A 22,360-nucleotide genomic window follows, 5' to 3' on the forward strand; every position below is an offset into this window, starting at 1 on the left:
ATAGGCTACATTGAGGTTTTTCTTTCATTATTTATATATTTTTTGAAGTGTATCTGAAATCTGGACATTGACTGTAGGTCTAGAACCTCTCACATAGCCTGTTATAATTTAACTCCTGCAGAATTATGTTTTTCTTGCAGTAAAACTATACACCAAATGTACATTTTGACTTGGGAACAGGAGTGTGGAAATATTATATATTTCTTTCAGCATCTTGAGAGAATGAATGCGTGGTTAGGGACCTTCTGTAAAGGTGTTCTCTTTATCAGCATCATAAAAGCTGATAGTATTTCAACCACATAAATAGCCTATACATCCAAGCCAAACTGATATTTTATCAAAAGCATGTTGGGTCGTTTTAACAACTTTTAATGTCCTTAAAATCGGTCAAACTGATGTAATTTGGAAATTTTGCACATAAAATCTTTCCCTTTTTTTTTTTTTTTTTTTTAGTTACTGCATTTTCTCCCGGTCCCTAAACGTCTTTGCTGCATGAGAGAGGCAGAGATGAAAGAATAAGAGAAAACAAACTTTACAGATGTCAACAGAAGAGAAGCTGCAGACAAGTTCACTAACAAATAGCCTACCAAAATGTTGGAAATTATAAGCAGAAACATAAGCCTATTTTAAAAGGCCTGTCAAAAAATCCTTCAGCCATCTCTGACTGACTATAAAAGACATTTTCTGTATTTGCGGGTTACGGTCAGGTGCGGGCATCAGATTTCAACTTTATCACATATAGTTGGGCGGTTGCAGATGGTTATTAGCAGCTGTGGAGCGGGTGAACAAACAGCTGACCCGCACACCACTAGTATGTCGGGGTCTGGGGTAGTACATAGGGGGTGTTGTGTTGTGGGAGAGGGGAGGCAGCACAGGCCATGGGAAGCAGGAAATACCTGTGGGAGGAGAAGATCTAGTGTCAAAAGTTGTGTCAGTGGTGAGTTGTCCCCCAATCCATACACACACACACCTTCACACAACAAACACTTCCAGCACCTGGAAAAGCGCTGTATAAATGTAATCTAGTAAAATAAATAATCTAAACTAGTATTATGACTATCATTACTATGACAGAGTTACACTGACCCGGGGAAAGCCATAGGGGGAGGTGGTACATTCTGTCCCTGGGCGGGTACTTGGGACGGTTGCTGTGCCTGATGGTATCCCCAAGGACTGCCATTCTGTTGCTGGGCGTGGTAATATCCCCAAGGACTACCAGTCTGTCCTGGAGTCAGCTGTGGCCAATACTGCATGCTGATTGGCCCCATAGGATTGGGGTTGGAGCCAATGGGCATCAGGTAGTAACTGTCATCAGAGATAGAAAGGAAATGTGAATTACTTACATGTATTCAACAACAACAAAAAATAACTTACATGTACAGTACATCAGGGCTAATGCTAAGATCAGTGCTAATTATAATGTAAAATGTTGGAGGTAATTAATAATCTGCTAGTCTCAATAAATCAGACTCTTAATTAAAATAGACAGATTTGACCAGAGCCACAGATTCTATCGACGAATAGAGAGGAGTTGAGTAGGGTGCTATAAATAGAGGCAGGGATCTCAACCAGATTTTCTTTTCAAACAGGGAATTTAATGCACACTGCTCAACCTCGGGAATGATGGCATCAAAAACATATTCCGCTAACTCTGTTTTCATTGCCTGTAAATCGGGTTGTAAACATAGGGTTGGGCGGAATGGGAGGGGCATTGCGGCAAAAACTTTAGGGGGGGGTGGAGACTTACCGTCCCCAGGGTTTACTTCTTGCGCCCCAGAATCTCAATAGAAAAATGTGATTTTAATTTCTGAGATGAATAATCTGCTAACATGATACTTCATAGAATTGGATGTTGTCATTCATGATTTTATTTCCATAAACAGCGAATTGGTTTGAATCAAACAGGTTAATTATATTTCGAAGCACACTTCCACAGAGAAGGTCACCACTAAATTCAAAACTGTTATCCTTGCTCATGTTGGTTTAATCTGATGTTCTTTGAGATTAAACCCCTTTTGCCACATCAAGAGTACTGCTAAGAGTACTACAGTATATACATTGGCAAGAAAAAGTATAGGAACCCTTTGGAAATACTTGGATTTCTGCATAAATTGGTCTTAAATTTGATCTGGTCTTCATCTAAACAGTCTGCTTACACTAATAACACAAACAATTATATATGTTTTCATGTCTTTATTGAACACACCGTGTAAACATTCACAGTACAGGGTGGGAAAAGTATGTGAACCCTTGGATTTAATAGCTGGTTGGCCCTCCTTTGGCAGCAATAACCTCAACTAAACTTTTTCTGTAGTTGCAGACCAGACCTGCACAACGGTCGGGAGGAATTTTGGACCAATGCTCTTTACAAAACTGTTTCAGTTCAGCAATATTTTCGGGATGTCTGGTGTGAACTGCTCTCTTGAGGTCATGCCACAGCATCTCAATCGGGTTGAGGTCAGGACTCTGACTGGGCCACTCCAGAAGGTGTATTTTCTTCTGTTGAAGCCATTCTGTTGTTGATTTACTTCTGTGTTTTGGGTCATTGTCCTGTTGCCTCACCCAACTTCTGTTGAGCTTCAATTGGTGGACAGATAGCCTAACATTCTCCTGCAAAATGTCTTGATAAACTTGGGAATTCATTTTTCCGTCGATGATAGCAGGCTGTCCAGGCCTTAAGGCAGCATAGCATCTCCAAACCATGACGCTCCCTCCACCATACTTTACAGTTGGGATGAGGTTTTGATGTTGCCGTGCTGTGGCTTTATTTCTCCACACATAGTGTTGTGTGTTCCTTCTAAACAACTCATCTGTCCACAGAATATTTTGCCAGTAGTGCTGTGGAACATCCAGGTGCACTTTTGCAAACTTCATACGTGCAGCAATGTTTTTTTGTGAACAGCAGTGGCTTCTTCCGTGGTGTCCTCCCATGAACACCATTCTTGTTTAGTGTTTTACATATCGTAGACTCGTCAACAGAGATGTTAGCATTTTACAGAGATTTCTTTAGCTAACAAAGTTAGTCTTCTTTAGTTAGTCTTTAGCTAACACTCCAAGATTCTTCTTAAACACATTGAGCATTCTGCGCTGTGCTCTTGCAGTCATCTTTGCAGGACGGCCACGCCTAGGGAGAGTAGCAACAGTGCTGAACTTTTTCCATTTAGACAATTTGTCTTCCCGTGGACTGATGAACATCAAGGCTTTGAGAGATACTTTTGTAACCCTTTCCAGCTTTATGCAAGTCAACAATTCTTAATCTTAGGTCTTATGAGTCATGTTTCACATCAGGCAATGCTTCTTGTGAATAGCATACTCACATTTTGTGAGTGTTTTTTTATAAGGCAAGGCAGCTCTAACCAACGTCTCCAATCTCGTCTCATTGATTGGGCTCCAGGTTAGCTGACCCCTGACTCCAATTAGCTTTTGGAGAAGTCATTAGCCTAGGGGTTCACATACTTTTTCCAATCTACACTGTGAATGTTTAAATGATGTATTCAATGTAGACAAGACAAATGCAATAATTTGTGTGTTATTAGTTTAAGCACAATATGTTTGTCTACCGTTGTGATTTATATGAAGATCAGATCAAATTTGATGACCAATTTATGTAGAAATCCATGTAATTCCAAAGGGTTCACATACTTTCTCTTGCCACTGTATTATTGAGTACTATAAAAGTATCTATTCCTTCACAGGAATATACAGTTAAGGAAAAATAAAAACACTCACCCCAGGTTTCCCTGCTCTGATTGGTGGGGTCTCTTTGGTGCAATGGGGGAATTTTCCTCGTCCATGCTGTACATTGAACGCTTCAGTGAACTTTTGGCCATCATGGACCGAAGCACAGGCTGACCCTCCGAAATGCTGTTTGAATCAATTGATTGATCAATATAAATCTATTGATAAACAACAAATGTCTCAAGAGAATGTTACCCTCCATATCTGTCAGAAACGGCATGTTTTTTAAAAGCCATCACATTCAGAAGAATGCAGTCAACACACACACTAAAATGGTCCATGACTGATATAGATACAGACCGTTGAGCCACTGACTTGCGATTCTTTCTGCGTTGGACAGCCATAATGATCTGTCCCAGGATCCTGTCTCTGTTGTTCTTCAAGTTGTCCTTGGCCTTCTCCAGGAGGTGGTCGATCTCAGGCACACCGTAGGGCTGCTGGAACGTTGTGTACTTCTCCCTCTCCTTCTTAATCTCCTCCTCATCTAGGAAGAGAACACAGAACCTTACAACACAACTTTGAACATATAGAACACAGAGACTTTGAATATTTAGAACAACTTAGAGACTGAGACAGAGACTAAGCAAAGACCATGATAAATGAGAAAAAACATAGTTGATGCAATACTTCTAGTGACATAAAAAGCAGACAGTTAATGCAGATAAACAAGAAAAATAGCAAGACATGACAGAAAATAAGAGACAGAAAATAAGAGAGAAGTCAGAATAGGGCATAATCAGAGAGACAAGGATAAAAGACAGAGAGACACTGACTATTATGATGTCTACCACACACCTTGGCAGTTCTGCAGGTTGAACAGGGGCATGTGCATGATGGTGGGCTCTTCAGGGCGTCGCCCCTGGAAAACGTAGCAGTCCTGAGGATGGTCTTTCTCCTTCCTCACACTCTCCTTCACCGGGGGAAAGGGGAGCTTCAGCTCATCCGCGTACTGTTTAGCACTAAACACCGTCTGTGAGGAGCAGGATCAGTAGTATGGTTATGTCAATGTCCCTCTTCAAACCAACCCTTAGTTCGGAGCGATTTCAGTGCCAACAGATTTTGTATTTGAATTCCATAATTTTGAATTTTATTAGGATATTGAATTACTTTGAATTTTAATGCACAAACTGAATCACATCATTTTTTACTTGTTTTTCTTCATTTGGAACTGAATTGAATAAATATTACCTTCAGTTTAAAAATCTAATTCAATATTTAAATATTCAGTTTCAATATGTCAGATATTGTATTCATTGTCTGTTTACAAACAAGTGAGAATTAGGCAGGTCTCTTGCCGAAAAAGAAAGGAAATTATCACCTATTTCACCGATATTTAATTTGAGCAAAAATAGTAGTGTGTAGTTCCAGTAGTCAGCGACACCACTACATGGCAAAAAAGTAATTAACTACTGAAAACACTACCTTGATTTGAATTTAGTTAAACTACCACCAAGCTACTGCAACATGTAGTTAAATGACCAGTGTCACAAAAACACAATTTGTCTCCCTTCTAAGGATAACCTTTCCACTCCCTATTTAATCTTGTGACTGACTGGGTTGGAACCAGGTCTCCTGTATGTCACAAGTATATTAGCCCACTTAGCTGAAGCCTATAGGGATAAGTTCAGGAAATGGATGTAATGGACGACACACTGCTTGCTTAGCGAGTACCGCTTCTCCTTGATTCAGCTCATACTGAGGCTCAAACTCAGGACTTCTGCCTTGAAAACACACGTGACAGCCCTCCTGAAGCATTCCAACCCATCGTGCTATTAAACTCTTCAAGATCCTGCAAGGTTACTCATCAAATAGCGTGGTTAGGTGACCCATGCTTATGATCCTGAAGACGTGTTAGTTTGACGTGTTAGACATGTTAGTTTCAAGTCTCCGGCAAGGTTAGTCATTGTAAGGGTAACGTGACTGACTGGGTTAAGACTGTTTTAGCCTGCTGAGCTAAAGCCTAGGCATTGGTCCTGTGACTTGGTTGTGTCTCTTCAAGGAGGAGGTCAAAGGGGTTGAAGTGTAACACAAGTGGTTCGGTGGCCACGCTCGGTGATGAGTAATTTGTCTGAGACCTGAAAAGTCTGGTGAACAGGAAACCTGGGTTAGAACCCCAACAGTCAAACTAATAGTCATCAGTTCTCAGGCTCATCACATGCATGGATCACCAAACCACCTCTGTTGCACTCTCATTAAATGGGGTGCACAGATCCAGGGGCGGATTTAGGTATAGGCAACATGGGCAGCCCGCACAAAATATATATATTTTTTGAATGGTGACATTTGCGCAACCGGTTTTCTATCGATAATTTGGACGTCACGTCAATGATATCATGTCACTGTGTGGGACTGTGGGTCAATTAACCTTGTCGGAGTGTGCGCCCTGATTCTAGTTTGTGAGCTAGGCAGGCTACTGCCTGGGAACGTATCCCACTCAGAAGTACGAGATGGGGAGGGGGGCGGGGGTAGGTTGACCTGAAGGGCGCATTCGCCCAGGGAGCCATACAAGCTAGAACCACTACTGCACAGATCATTCTGCTTGCTTAAGAAAGTGTGCAGTAGGCCCAATTTCAAACCCAGTAAGTTATACTGATTCTGTGACCTCTGAGTAGGAGGTCAAAGGGGTGTTAAATGTAACTTTTGATGGGTAATCCTGCTGGAGACTTGAAACCATGTTAGCTTCCTGAACTCATCCCTATGGGCTTCAGCTAAGTGGGCTAACACAGTCTCGTCACATACAGGAGACCTGGTTCAAACACAGTAAGATTAAATAGGGAGTGGAAATCCTTAGAATGGCTATGACATTATATTATTATTGGGGCTAAATTGCAGTTTTTGTAACACTCCCTTGAAACATGTCCTGCAATCATCAGACTGTCTGTCTGTCTGTCTGTCTGTCTCCAGGCCATCAGACTGTCTGTCTGTCTCCAGGCCATCAGACTGTCTGTCTGTCTCCAGGCCATCAGACTGTCTGTCTGTCTCCAGGCCATCAGACTGTCTGTCTGTCTCCAGGCCATCAGACTGTCTGTCTGTCTCCAGGCCATCAGACTGTCTGTCTGTCTCCAGGCCATCAGACTGTCTGACTGTCTCCAGGCCATCAGACTGTCTGACTGTCTCCAGGCCATCAGACTGTCTGACTGTCTCCAGGCCATCAGACTGTCTGACTGTCTCCAGGCCATCAGACTGTCTCCAGGCCATCAGATTCAACATGCCACATTGGCTTCAGAAACCGGCAGAAGCTTCTGTTTACCACAAGGAGCGTTTTATTTTATCAGTGCTCCTCTACCTTTCCTGGCTGGCAAAGTACCAGGATGTTGTGTCTGGTTTTGAACTGGATTTTAAAAATGAATCTATTTGAGAAGCTGAATGTATTAAACGTTGATCAACTTGAAATGATCATTTGTAAACTTGATACACCGGCAATGGATGTAATATTTACCATATTGAAACTGAATATCTAAATATTCAATTTGAATATTCAATTTTAAAACTGAATGCTACATTCATTAATTTCAGATTAAAATCATGTAATAAAAGTTATATTTTTTAATTAAATAAAAAAAAATATTATTCAAAAATTGATTTAAGCCTAGGACACCAGATGTACCTGATAATGAATTACGCACAACAGAAAACCAGCAGGCTCCAGACCTCATAAGGTAAGAGTTTAATCAAATCAAAGTTTATTTGTCACGTGCTCCGAATACAACAGGTATAGTAGACCTTGCGGTGAAATGCTTACTTACAGGCTCTAACCAACAGTGTAATTTAAGTAAAAAAATAGGTATTAGGTGAACAATAGATAAGTAAAAACAACCGTAAAAAGACAGTGAAAATAACGGTAGCGAGGCTATAACAGTGGCGAGGCTATAACAGAAGCGAGGCTATATACAGGCACCGGTTAGTCAGGCTAATAGTCCCTATTCCTCACTCTCTATCCCCTTGTCCCTAGTCACTACTTCCTAGCCCCTAAACCTTAGGCACTTCATGTTCTTCTGAAAGGCTTGGATAGGAATAAGCATTGTGTGTGTGTGTGTGTGTGCTTGCCTCAAAGGGGTCTCCCGCGCTGAAGTCCAAGGAGATGATGAGGTCGACATCCCTCTCTGTGCGCAGGATGGGGGGGTAGGGAGAATTGATCTTTAACCCTGCGTCTATCAGGTGAATCTTCTCTTTGGACGCCATGCTAGTCAGATCTTTAGCATCTGGAGAGAGGGGGGGTTGTTAAGAGAGACAGACAGACAAAAGAGAGAGAGCGACAGACAGACAGTGGTGGGGGGAGAGAGAAAAGAACAAACACCATTGTGAATTTCATCTTCACTTGTAGATAATTCACTTATTGCGGATAAAAGGCTGTACTTGATGACTTAGTGCAAATGAAAATATATTTTGCGGATCACTTCCCATGTACCAAATAAAAAATACAATTTAAATGGGTTTCCATCGTGTTTTCAACTCTACTGATGGTTTTCTCACCAAAGAATTTTGCATTATATAGCGAGTGTGCCCACTCTGGTATTGGCACTTGAGCTCTAGCCAACAGCTGGCAGATACAGTGCTGGTATAGCCAACATGAAGAGATTATTATGGACAAAAGAGCGAGATTATTTTTATTTGTCAAACAGCAGTCAAGCATCGATCAAATTCACATCTCTGGTGGGAAAATGCCCATAATGTTTTTATGCGGATTTTACAATATTTGCATGAAAATCTGTCGCCAATTGGATGGAAACCTAGTTTATGACTGATAGTAGTTATGCTATCATGTAGGAAGAAGTCTGATGTTTCTGTACCTTTGATATTGAAGAGGAAGTTGGATGTGGTTCCCCATTCCCATTCAATGAGCAGAGGGAAAATGTTCTTTACAATCCAAAAGATTGAAGCTGGGGGAGACACACACCAATTTCAAGTTATACTTAACTGGTCAAAAATAATCTCAGTGATGGAGAGAGTATGTAGTCTGTATCCTTCCTTTATAGGAATACACACACACCTTCAATTGTAATCATAGTGGACAGAAAAGTGAGGGAAAAAAACATACCCCCTAATCTGGGGAAGGGGGACCTGCCGTTTCTTGCTCTCTGGTTGGATGATGACATGACAAACGACTCCCTTATTTCCATCGTCACCCCGTGCCTCCCTTCATCTGTAGAGGACAAGAGAATAAACATTATCTCATGCCATTATGATGAGAGTTTGGGAACGTGACAGTACAACAGTCTCATAGCAAAATGTGCATGCTGTAACAAAGCACTCCTAGAGGGTAAAAATAAAAGTGTACGCAACTAATTCGATTTATACAGCGGATAGCAGTATTTACTTACAGTAGTTGTGGTAAGGGTTAGTGTTAGGATTTATGTTTATGCACTATAGCCCGCTAGCATATTGTTTTGTTACACACACACAAACAATACAGATGTGTGTAAGGACTGACCAACACTGGCCATAAAAACTGTGGTCAATCTGGAGAGGGGAGGGGAGCATCTCTCTAGGCCAACCAGGAAGGGTAGATTACTGGACAATACCATATTAGGAACTGTTTCAGTGTAGAATCGACAGACACAAGACGGATCTAATCTACGCAACAACTAGATGCGGACATCTGAAAGAAGGGGACCAGTCTGAGTAACGGTGATAGGCTGAGCAAAGTCTAAACCGCGCTCAGCCTCTACTGTGATAGGCCAACAGACGTGTTGGAACTACGTCATCACGGTATAAGAACAGCTGTTTACGTACTTCCTGCCAGTTCCCTGTTTACCCTGCGTGGTGATACAGCGAACCCGTATATACGAAAATTGCATTTGCCATTCATTGTTTGCGGTAATTAAACATAATTAAAGAAAGTTAGCAGACCTTGCTTTTTATTTATCCTGATACCGGATGTGTTACACGCAGCGTTCACATTAGAAATTAACTTCTAGAGGCTATGTATAAGTTGTCAGTGAAAGGTATTAGCAAACATTAACAACAATATTTATCAACCAATCACTAAAAGCAATTGTCAAAATTGACCCAAAGCTGATTTGAACGCCTGACATTTGTGTTGCAAGCAATGCTTATATGCCTGCTGGCCAACCCTAATCTACCACCTAGCGAGCCAATTTTCCTTTTGTAACGCTCTGCTATTGTCTGATACGTACCGTAACCACTATCGTGTCCAGCTGTACCACGGAGGATGGGTTCATGGTAATGGATGAAACGCCGTTGTAATCACAGTCGATTACAAAGGCGACGGACATAGAGTTGTAACGTTAGATACAGCGTTAATTGTATGTTCTCCTCTGCTCAACGAGAAAAACCCAGAGTGGCGTGTGTAGCTTGTTGTTGTTCTCGGACAATCAAAAGTCACCATAGCGCCACTACAGTCATCGAGCCTCCATGTGTGGCAAAGCAAGTAAGAGATTATCTAATCAACAGAATTTTATTAAAAATGAAATGAGAAGTTCTATAAACCAATGGTTGTGTTCATGCAAGTGGTTGACTCAACAAATTCTCAGATGTTGATTTGAGAACGAACGAAGGATATCTCAATTTCAACGTCTCCGTTTAGAGAGGAGAAGCCTCGTGAGGTATTGGTCTGTCACATGTTATGAAACAGTATTGGTCGGTCACATGAATGAAAAAAACGGTAATGATTCATTAATTATGTTAAATCACGCAAATATAACTTGTCCGTGTATAGCCATAAGACAACTGCTGGGTCTGCCCAGGGGAGCTCCTGATTGACATGTTGGTTTGAACCTCTCCAACGCGCTCGAAATCACTGTAAGAATTTTAAACAGTAGGCTGCTATTTAATAATATGAATGGAGGTGTTATTATTTGTAACTATAGGTCAGGAAGATAGGTATGCAGACTCAATTAGCCTAGCTAGCTGGTTAGCTAACTTAGCCATCTTATCCAAGTTGCTTCTTGCAGTTTGATGCAGTCAAGACAGGTACTAAATAATCATATTAGATCATACCCAGCTAGCACAGTGGATCTGGGCTGATTCCGGCTGAGAGTCAGACTCGGCTGACGTCATGTGGCCCGAAATTGGTATTCTAGCACGAGTTAGATTGATTAACATCTCTCCCTCCCTCCTTGCTACTTCTATAGCGCTTTTTAAGGACCCAAAGTTGCTTTACAATTGTATATTTTTTTTTTAAAAACAGGAGTAAAAACAAAATATCGGACTAAACAAAAACATAAAGAGAGGGTTGGGCTCAAAGAAAGGAAAGAGTTAGATGAATATGAGGAGGGTTTGGATACGAACCCAGTTTAGGGTAAAGGGGATTACTGTTATGATATGAACCTGGTAAGGGTTTGGGTTAGATGTTGCTCAGTATGGTGGAGAGAGGAGTGTCTTTGTAGTGTATTGCTTTGCTTTAGCAGGGACTGAAAGACGGTGATGGACTCAGAGACACGGATGGCTGGAGGGAGTTCCAGAGCATAGGCGCAACCCTGGAGAAGAACCTGTTGCCAAAGCTCTGAAGCTTTGACATGGGATGACAAGCTGGCCTGCTGTGGTGGAACGGATTGGGTTAGCGGGTTGGTAGGTGAGAAGAAGGTCTGAGAGGTAAGGCGGGCAAGGTGGTGAAGAGCTTTGTAGATCAGAAGGATTTTGTAATCAATGCGTTGGTATAAAAGGAGCCAGTGGAGTTCACGGAGGACAGGGGTGATGTGCTGCCAGGACTTGGGTGAGGAGTCGTGCTGCAGAGTTCTGCAGGATGGCAGGAAACAAATGCATTTAGGAGGGTTTCAGCAGCAGGATGGGAGAGGAAGTACCTGACTTTGCCAATGTTGCAGAGGAGGAAGAATGAGGACTTGACCGTCTGTCTTATGTGGTGTTAAAAGGAGAGGGTAGATTCCAGGTTGATGCCATAGTTGTGAGAGGGTGGATTTGGTGCCTATGAGAATGAGTTACAATTTTATCGCTGTTGAGGTTGAGGAAGTTTTGTTGCAGAGGCTGGTTTAGGAGGGATTTGTTGCTAAGGTAAATCTGGGTGTCGTCAGCATAGAAGTGGAAGTCAAGGTTAAAATGACGGAGGATCTGATGAAGAGTAAGGGGCCCAGCACAGAGCCCTGTATAACTGAAGTTGGAGTTGTGGCCATTGAGTGAGATGTACAGTGCCTTGCAAAAGTATTCATCCCCCTTGGTGTTTTTCCTATTTTGTTGCATTACAACCTGTAATATGAATAGATTTTTATTTGGATTTCATGTAATGGACATACACAAAATAGTCCAAATTGGTGAAGTGAAATTAAAAAAATAACTTGTTTTAAAAAATTCTAAAAAATTAAAACGGAAAAGTGGTATATGTATTCACCCCCTTTGCTATGAAGCCCCTAAATAAGATCTGGTGCAATAAATTACCTTCAGAAGTCACATAATTAGTTAAATAAAGTCCACTTGTGTGCAATCTAAGTGTCACCTGATCTCAGTATATATACACCTGTTCTGAAAGGCCCCAGAGTCTGCAACACCACTAACATGGGGCACCATCAAGCAAGCGGCACCATGAAGACCAGGGAGCTCTCCCAAAACAGGTCAGGAACAAAGTTGTGGAGAAGTGCAGATCAGGGACTTAGAACGTCCCACGGAGCACCATTAAATTTATTATTAAAAAATGAAAAGAATATGGCACCACAACAAACCTGCCAAGAGAGGGCCGCCCATCAAAACTCACAGACCAGGCAAGGAGGGCATTAATCAGAGAGGCAACAAAGAGACCAAAGATTACCTGGAAGGAGCTGCAAAGCTCCACAGCGGAGATTGGAGTATCTGTCCATTTGGACCATTTTAAGCCGTACACTCCATAGAGCTGGGCTTTACAGAAGAGTGTCCAGAAAAAATCCATTGCTTAAAAGAAAAAAATAAGCAAACACATTTAGTGTTTACCAAAAGGCATGTGGGAGGTACTCTGGTCAGATGAGACTAAAATGAGATTTTTTTCCCATCAAGGAAAACGCTATGTCTGGCGCAAATCCAACAGCTCTCATCACCCCAAGAACATCATCCCCACAGTGAAGCATGGTGGTGGCAGCATCATGCTGTGGGGATATTTTTCATCTGCAGTGCCTGAGCAACTGTTTAGAATTGAAGGAATGATGGATGGTGCTAAATGCAGGGAAATTCTTGAGGGAAACATGTTTCAGTCTTCCAAAGACTTGAGACTGGGACAGAGGTTCACCTTCCAGCAGGACAATGACTGCTAAAGCAACACTCGAGTGGTTTAAGGGGAAACATTTAAATGTCTTGGAATGGCCTAGTCAAAGCCCAGACCTCAATCCAATTGAGAATCTGTGGTATGACTTAAAGATTGCTGTACACCAGCGGAACCCATCCAAATTGAAGGAACTGAAGCAGTTTTGCCTTGAAGAATGGGCAAAAATCCCAGTGGCTAGATGTGCCAAGCTTATAGAGACATACCCCAAGAGACGTCCAGCTGTAATTGCTGCAAAAGGTGGCTCTACAAAGTATTGACTTTGGGGGGGGGTGAACAGTTATGCACGCTCAAGTGTTCTATTTTTTAGTCTTCTTATTTTAAAAATATTTTGTATCTTCAAAGTGGTAGGCATGTTGTGTAAATCAAATGATACCACCCCCCCCCCCAAAAAAAATCTATTTTAATTCTAGGTTGTAAGGCAACAAAATAGGAAAAATGCCAAGGGTGAATACTTTCGCAAGCCACTGTAGTGGGTCCGGTTTGTGAGGTATGATTGTAGCCAGGAGAGTGCAGTGCCCTCAACACCCAGACCCTGGTACGGAGGATCTGATGGCTCACTGTGTCAAATGCGGCACTCAGGTTGAGGAGAATCAGGATGTTGAGGTCACCAGAATCAGCAGAGGTGCGGAGGTCATTGACAACTTTGAGGAGTGCAACTTCAGTTCTGTGGTGGGGGTAGAAATCAGACTTGAGGTGCTCGAGTAGGTTGTTGTAGTCAGGATGGAAATATACTTTTCATAAACCCTTAAAACATTGGAAAGAACTTCAAACACAAGTGTATTCTTTTGCGTGGTTGTATTAACAACATAAATGATCACACACACAACAATATAACAAATAATGCGCTCTTGTTCATTTAGAAATGTCCTGTACCTCGGGCATAAAAAGAGTCCAGCCCGGTAAATAAGTTCAGGGACTCAAGTGACCTTAGTCACGCAACGTTTGTCCATAGCGTAAACCCAGTATTATTCATACACTCAAAATAACACTTATTTTACAACACAACTATAAAGCGTATCACAGACTAATACGTCCTCACAACTACATAAATCACAGTATACATCACCCCAAAACAAATGAAATACCGTGTACAAAAAGGTTGTAGTCAGTCAGTCAGACAATCCAATCCGCCAACAGATCTCCAGCGGAGAAAAGGCCACTTTGAACAACGGAGAGGTGTAGTCCACAGACTCACAGAGTGGATCCAATCCTGGGTAAACTCGCTATAAGGCTACAAAACACACTTTAAGGCAACAAAACAAACGGAATAGTGAAGCTTCATGAACTGAGGGTTGAACACATCCTCATTCATGTCTCAATCACAACTTTTCCTTTGCGCAGCTGATGCTGGCTATTTAATTGGGAATTAAAGGGGAAGCGCCCTATTGGAAGGAGAAGCACTGAGACGGTTCAGACAAATTCAGGGCCGTCACAAAATGCGGCACTCAGGTTGAGGAGAATCGGGATGTTGAGGTCACCAGAATCAGCAGAGGTGCGGAGGTCATTGACAACTTTGAGGAGTGCAACTTCAGTTCTGTCATATGGGTAGAAATCAGACTTGAGGGGCTCGAATACGTTGTTGTAGATACACATAGACACTGTTTATAACTACCTAGTACCATATACCCACTTACACTAAGACCATGTTACCACAACCATCCAGACGCCCAAACCTCCTATAAAAACTTGGCTCCAAGGTGTCAACTCAGTGAAATAACAGTCTTGAGTCATGAAGCCAAGTCAGGTAAGAAAAGTGGCACTATGAAAGCTAGTGTTACCTTTGTAGGGGCTAATGCCTCTAAGAACAGTGTTTCCTACCTATAAAGGGTTTTACAGCTGTCGCTTTGGAAAACCATTTGAATAAACCTTTTGGATTTTATGTGGAACCCTTTGAGGTTCCATCTTAAAACCCTTTCCACAAAAGGTTATAAATGGAACCTAATGTGGTTCTACAGTGCATGGAATCCATAAGGGTTCTTCAAAGGGTTCTTCATACAGGGACAGCCAAAGCATCCTTTTGGAACCCTTTTTTTCTCAGAGTACAGGCTGTAGTTCAATGGGCTAACCTGGTGTTGGAGTAATATAATGCCTTTGTTACCGTTACCGTTGCAGATGCAGCGCTGGTCCTCCCAGTCTTTTGTCCATTTGTCTGAGGTGAGGATGATCTCCAGACTGACTGTCTCTATGAACTCCTTTCTCTCCACCAGGCTGGTTCTCTTCCACCTCTCAGAGTCCATGTTCCACAGCATCTCGCCCTTACTGCTCACATGACCTAGAGTTAGAGTCATTAAACACATTATCACACAGGTCATGATAGGGGTGAGTGTGTATGCGTTTGCCTGTGTGTGTGTGTGTGTGTATGCCTCACCATTCAGTAGCTGTCCCAGTGTGGTGATGACTTCCCATGCCTTCATCAGTGCATCTGGGTCCTCAGCGTACTGCATCAGCTTAGACACACAACGCACCACTCGGGAGGGCACACACTCACACACCTCCTCTACCTCCCTCCCTCTCCCAGACATCAACATCATGCTGTCCTGCCCTGCGGAACAAAACAGGTTGGTAACGTGTAGCGGAGGTGATTTGGAAACATGCCATCCTCTCGTGATGAAGAAACCCTGTCTGAGACGTGTTAACGTGCCCTCGGACCTTGAGGATGCCCTCTTGGTACAATGGTAGGCACTTGTTTCTTCCACATGGTAAACCTCCCCCTACCCCCCTCCATCACATAAGGATCAGAAGTAGATTAAAACAGTCTTACACCATCATAACCCAAAACATAAGGCTGATTTTACTCCAATGTAATAAAACAACTGGGACTTGAACATACACTATTGCCTCAAAATATGTTTAAAACTGCCACACAGACTGTCAGTCCTTGCACCATAGAGTTATGTCTACGAATTTGAGAATCGTAACATTTCTCCAGCTGACGTTTTATCATTGTTCAAATTATAAATTGTGGCTTTAAGTATCAAAACGGAATTAGAATGGGGTTAGAATATACAGTTGAAGTCAGAAGTTTACATACACTTAGGTTGGAGGCATTAAAACTCGTTTTTCAACCACTGCACAAATTTCTTGTTAACAAACTATAGTTTTGGCAAGTCGGTTAGGACATCTACTTTGTGCATGACACAAGTAATTTTTCCAACAATTGTTTACAGACAGATTATTTCACTTACAACTCACTGTATCACAATTATAGTGGGTCAGAAATGTACATACACTAAGTTGATTGTGCCTTTAAACAGATTGGAAAATTCTATAGCTTTAGAAGCTTCTGATAGGCTTATTGACATAATTTGAGTCAATTGGAGATGTACCCGTGGATGTATTTCAAGGCCTACCGTCAAACCCAGTGCCTCTTTGCTTGACATCATGGGAAAATCAAAAGAAATCAGCCAAGACCTCAGAAAAAAAATTGTAGACCTCAAGTCTGGTTCATCCTTGGGATCGATTTACAAATGCCCGAAGGTATCACGTTCATCTGTACAAACAATAGTACGCAAGTATAAACACCATGGAACCACACAGCCAACAAACCGCTCAGGAAGGAGACGAGTGCTGTCTCCTAGAGATGAACGTACTTTAGTGCGAAAATTGTAAATCAATCCCAGAACAACAGCATATGACCTTGTGAAGATGCTGGAGGAAACTGATACAAAAGTATCTATATCCACAGTAAAACGAGTCAAATATCGATATAACCTGAAAGGCCGCTCAGCAAGGAAGAAGCCACTGCTCCAAAACTGCCATAAAAAAGCCAGACTACGGTTTGCAACTGCACATGGCGACAAAGATCGTTTGGAGGAAAAAGGGGGAGGCTTGCAAGCTGAAGAACACAATCCCAACCGTGAAGCACGGGGGTGGCATCATCATGTTGTGGGGGTGCTTTGCTGCAGGAGGGACTGGTGCACTTCACAAAATAGATGGCATCATAAGGATGGAAAATTATGTGGATATATTGAAGAAACATCTCAAGACATCAGTCAGGAAGTTAAAGCTTGGTCGCAAATGGGTCTTCCAAATGGACAATGACCCAAGCATACTTCCAAAATTGTGGCAAAATGGCTTAAGGACAACAAAGTCAAGGTATTGGAGTGGCCATCACAAAGCCCTGACCTTTGTGGGCAGATCTGAAAAAGTGTGTGTGAGCAAGGAAGCCTACAAACCTGACTCAGGTACACCAGCTCTGTCAGGAGGAATGGGCCAAAATTCACCCAACTTATTGTGGGAAGCCTGTGGAAGGCTACCTGAAACGTTTGACCCAAGTTATACAATTTAAAGGCAATGCCACCAAATATGAATTGAGTGTATGTAAACTTCTGACCCACTGGGAATGTGATGAAAGAAATAAAAGCTGAAATAAATAATTCTCTCTGCTTTTATTCTGACATTTCACATTCTTAAAATAAAGTGGTGATCCTAACTGACCTAAGACAGGGAATTCTTACTAGGATTAAATGTCAGGAATTGTGAAAAACTGAGTTTAAATGTATTTGGCTAATGTGTATGGAAACTTCTGACTTCGTGGAAACACGTGCCGTCATCACTGCTTTGCACAAAAAGGGCTTCACAGGCGAGGATATTGCTGCCAGTAAGATTGCACCTAAATCAACCATTTATCAGATCATCAAGAACCTCAAGGAGATTGGTTCAATTGTTGTGAAGATGGCTTCAGGGCGCCCAGGAAAGTCCAGCAAGCGCCAGGACCGTCTCCTAATGTTGATTCAGCTGCGGGATCGGGGCACCACCAGTACAGAGCTTGCTCAGGAATGGCAGCAGGCAGGTGTGAGTGCATCTGCATGCACAGTGAGGCGTAGACTTGGAGGATGGCCTGGTGTCAAGAAGGGCAGCAAAGAAGCCACTTCTTTCCAGGAAAAATATCAGGGACAGACTGATATTCTGCAAAAGGTACAGGGATTGGACTGCTGAGGACTGGGGTAAAGTCATTTTCTCTGATGAATCCCCTTTCTGATTGTTTGGGGCATCCGGAAAAAAGCTTGTCCGGAGAAGACAAGGTGAACGCTACCATCAGTCCTGTGTCATGCCAACAGTAAAGCATCCTGAGACCATTGATGTGTGGGGTTGCTTCTCAGCCAAGGGACTGGGCTCACTCACCATTTTGCCTAAGAACACAGCCATGAATAAAGAATGGTACCAACACATCCTCCAAGAGCAAGTTCTCCCAACCATCCAGGAACAGTTTGATGACGAACAATACCTTTTCCAGCATGATGGAGTACCTTGCAATAAGGTAAAAGTGATAACTAAGTGGCTCGGCGAACAAAATATTGATATTTTGGGTCCATGGCCAGGAAACTCCCCAGACCTTAATCCCATTGAGAACTTGTGGTCAATCCTCAAGAGGCGGGTAGACAAACAGAAACCCACAAATTCTGACAAACTCCAAGCCTTGATTATGCAAGAATGGGCTGCCATCAGTCAGGATGTGGCCCAGAAGTTAATTGACAGCATGCCAGGGCGGATTTTAGAGGTCTTGAAAAAGAATGGTCAACACTGCAAATATTGATTCTTTGCATCAACTCCAAAAGCCTTTGACACTTATGAAATGCTTATAATTATACTTCAGTATTCCATAGTAGCATCTGACAAAAATGTCTAAAGACACTGAAGCAGCAGACTTTGTAAAAATTTATATTTGTGTCATTCTCAACTTTTGGCCACAACTGTACATGTGACATCTTAGATCATGTCATGTTATTTCTGCACAGTCAAATTAATTTCCACACAGACAGTCAGATGGTTAAAACTGCTTACTGTTAATCTCAATGCCAGCAGAAAACGTAACTGACAAAAGCAGAGGGTTGTGTGGGTATATGGGAAAACACAGAAATATAATATGAAATGGGAAGGGTTAAGCATGTGTGATGGATGGGTGGGATGCTGAGAGATGTTACACATAATTTGTCTAGGTTTATGTTTTTGTTTAGCATTGTCCTGTAGATTATTGTCTACTATTGTACTGCAGTTTATTGTCTATTATACAACAGGTGGGTCTAATCCTGAATGCTGATTGGTTTACACCACATTCCAGCCAGTGTCTATTCCAAAAGTTAAATCTATGTTGTTAAAATTCCTATTTACCCTGTTACATCTGACTGCGCAATCCACTGTCCTGTAGTTTATTTTCTGCTATTGTCCTGTAGTTTATTGTCTACTATTGTCATGTAGTTTATCTGGTATTGTCCTGTAGTTTGTCTACTATTGTCCTGTAGTTTATTGTCTACTATTGTCCTGTAGATTATTGTCTACTATTGTCCTGTAGTTTGTCTACTATTGTCCTGTAGTTTGTCTATTGTTTTGGAGTATTGTTTTAATATTTTATGTGTTTCTTTTTGTTGTTTCTTTGTGTTTTTGTACTGGGTTTGTTCCTGGGTTGTAGTGTACATGTAAATTTTCTGTCCTTATTTTTTGTATTTTGTCTCTATATCGTTGTCTTTGATAAGTGTTTTATCGTCTGGATGGGTGGGGGTAAGAGGTGACAGACTACCTTATTGCAAGAAGTTAACTCTTACCTGATTTTAAAACTTTCTTGCCAACTAAAGATATGGTAAAGGAGAAAAAAAGAAACATTATTTTTCACAAATTAACTCAAGGAACTTTGTTTCAATGATCCAAAATACAATTTACAATCCTAGACACTAGCCTTGCAGGCTAACTAGCATGCTGTACTGTGGCTTACCTCCAAATAATCCCCAGATCTTTTTGTTAATAATCGTCTTCACCTCAGCAATGTTCCTTTGCCCGTCTGCAATGGCACTCCCACAGATACCTGCCCAGCAACAACAAACAACAATAAATAAGCATCTATGGGAGTTGTAAAAAAAAATCTATGATATCAACGATGGGGACACATTTTTGTGTGTGTGGCTATGTTAGTGTGTGTGTGTGTGTGTGTGTGTGTGTGTGTGTGTGTGTGTGTGTGTGTGTGTGTGTGTGTGTGTGTGTGTGTGTGTGTGTGTGTGTGTGTGTGTGTGTGTGTGTGTGTGTGTGTGTGTGCTTGTGTGTGTGTGTGTGTGTGTGCATGTGCTTGTGTGTGTGTGCGTTCCCCACCTTGCAGCAGAACCATGTCCATTTCGTTCCTCTTCTCTTTCAGAGTCCCGCCTTCAAACTTGCTTCCGAGACAGGAAGTGGGGACGAAAGCGCCCAATCCGGAGAAACCACTCTCGTGGGGGGTCATCTCAAACCACACCTCTACATAGAACAGAAACCGAGTTTCACTCAGAGATTATCAACCAATAGGAAGTTCTGTGCGAATAACATACATTTTAACTCTGAAGTTTGAATGAATGCCTCATAACAGTCACCTTTAGTGTAATCCAGTCGGTTGCAGTCCAGTTCTATGGCGCTGTAAATGGGGTAGGGGTTGGTGCTGTTCCTGTGAGCTTCTTCAGAGAGACAGCGAGTGTTTATCTGATACAGGTGAGAAAACGAGGAAGAGACAGGGGAGAGATGTGGAAGAGATGGGGGGGAGACAATCAGCCCAACAGAGGGAAAGATAGAAAGAATGACAGACACACACAGGCAAACAGACAGATAGACAGACACACACACACAACCATATACTGACCTCTTTCATGAAATAGGATGCAATGAATGCGCCCCAGAAGTCAGTGAGGTTGAAGTCCTGGTTTTCTTCTTTCCTCGACTTCAGCCGGTTAACAGTCTTGGTCAAGTCCACCGTAGGACCCTTCAGCTTCTCTATCACCTCATCACAACGCTTATTCAGCGACCAATCTGGATCGCTGTACAGGGATGACATGCACCTGTGTGTGTGTCAGTGATTGGGTGAGTGAGTAAAAGGGTGTGAGAGAGATACCTCATTTGTTTCAGCACATTCAAAATTAACTTTCCTGCTAAGAATAATAGTTAGTGTGTGTGTGTGTATGTGTGTGTGTACCAGGTGGTGCCTGACACCCCACACATGTAGAGGAGGCTGCCCAGCAGGTTGTCCTGTGCCAGCTGATGCAGAGATCCCAGCATGCCCACTGCTGCCCTCTCTCCTCCACCTGACCCCAGCAACGCTATGTTAGGAACATCCTCCTGAGAGATGGGGAGAGAGAATGAGAGAGAGAGATATAGAGAGGACGAAAGACAGAAAGAGAGAGATATCAAATCTAGAGAATTTCACATCAGTGTCCCATCATACACTGTTTTATATAAGAGAGATAGGGGGGAGCTGGAGACATGCGAGTGGGGAGGGGGGATCCATATGTAGTTAGAGAAAGAGCACATGTGAGAGAGAGAGTGATTGAAAGATAGAGAAGACAGGACTACCCACCAGTTCACAGTCGATACCCTGACCTTTCAGCCACTTCTTAATCAGAGTCTTCCTCGCCGTCACATATTTTCTCTCTTCATCATTGATGGAGTGAGACAGACGCACAGTCTGACAGAATGAACGAGAGACAGAAAACATTATTTGTACAGGATATAATTTCATAATGATATCATTTGGTGAACTAAAGTGTTGATGACTAAAGAAAAATATTTTATTCAGAGCCATAACACTTCTAAAGTAACATGGAATTTCATAAAAAGTTATTTTAAGATAAATAAAACGATCATAATTCTGACAGTTTATACTCTTACTTTGTCAGAAAAGTAGATTTTATTCCTTCATTCTGGATGCATATTCATAACTATGTATTACAATACAGTGTGGTATGTTGCAGACAAATGTCATCCTTATATTGTGTAAACATCAACATAATGAAGTAAGTTTCCTTTCATTATGATTTAATTTGGTGAACTTAGTATTGACAGCAACAGAAAAGGGTTGTGTTCAGTGTATATTTGAGCGATATCAGCTATGCAGTAGCATAGTATTTGACGAGAACCAAACATAATATTGTGTGGTTTATTTCAGACAAATGTCCTATTCTATATTGTGATGATGAGTTTCTTACCTCAGGAGTATCTGTTTGTTTCAACATTGTTCTCACTGAGTCCACTAAAACAGATCCTTTAAACACAAACCAATCCCTTGGTTTTTATGCATGTCATATGGTCAGAAAACTCTCAATAAGATATTATTTCAAGTAAGAACCTATAGAACCTATAGTACTGTACTCAGTTGAAACCCAAAGATATTATGATATATATTTTTTATGTCCTAAGCACATTAACAATGTGACTGCAAAACTAGAAGCCAAAGACTCTAGACTGATTTGAATAAAGGTCACCTGCATCATTCTATTACACAACAATCAATCCCATTTATTTATATTGCACTTTTTACAAAGACAGATTGTCACAAAGTGTTTTACAACATGAACAATATAATATATATAAACAATAAAACACACAAACGCTACATGCAGTGTATAGACAGAGAAGTCTTACCAGAGATGTATAGTGTAGTACAGCAGACTAGTCCAGTCTTAATCT

General features: G+C 41.7%; 1 protein-coding gene across 1 annotated transcript; it reads right to left on the minus strand.

Moving 5' to 3' along the window:
• Window positions 1–808: 808 nt before the first annotated feature.
• Window positions 809–21,906, minus strand: LOC120030466 (cytosolic phospholipase A2 gamma-like). Its single transcript, XM_038975882.1, has 14 exons — window positions 21,880–21,906; window positions 21,252–21,359; window positions 20,871–21,013; window positions 20,541–20,736; window positions 20,278–20,383; window positions 20,024–20,164; window positions 15,312–15,485; window positions 15,042–15,215; window positions 8,777–8,881; window positions 7,786–7,940; window positions 4,534–4,708; window positions 4,039–4,222; window positions 1,087–1,305; window positions 809–896 (listed from the first exon to the last, which is right to left on the minus strand). The coding sequence occupies exons 1-14, from the start codon at window positions 21,904–21,906 to the stop codon at window positions 809–811; spliced, it is 1,995 nt and encodes a 664-aa protein (XP_038831810.1).
• Between the last annotated feature and the right edge of the window lie 454 nt (window positions 21,907–22,360).

This window comes from Salvelinus namaycush, chromosome 36 (assembly GCF_016432855.1).
Source record: "Salvelinus namaycush isolate Seneca chromosome 36, SaNama_1.0, whole genome shotgun sequence".
Classification (NCBI taxonomy): domain Eukaryota; kingdom Metazoa; phylum Chordata; class Actinopteri; order Salmoniformes; family Salmonidae; genus Salvelinus; species Salvelinus namaycush.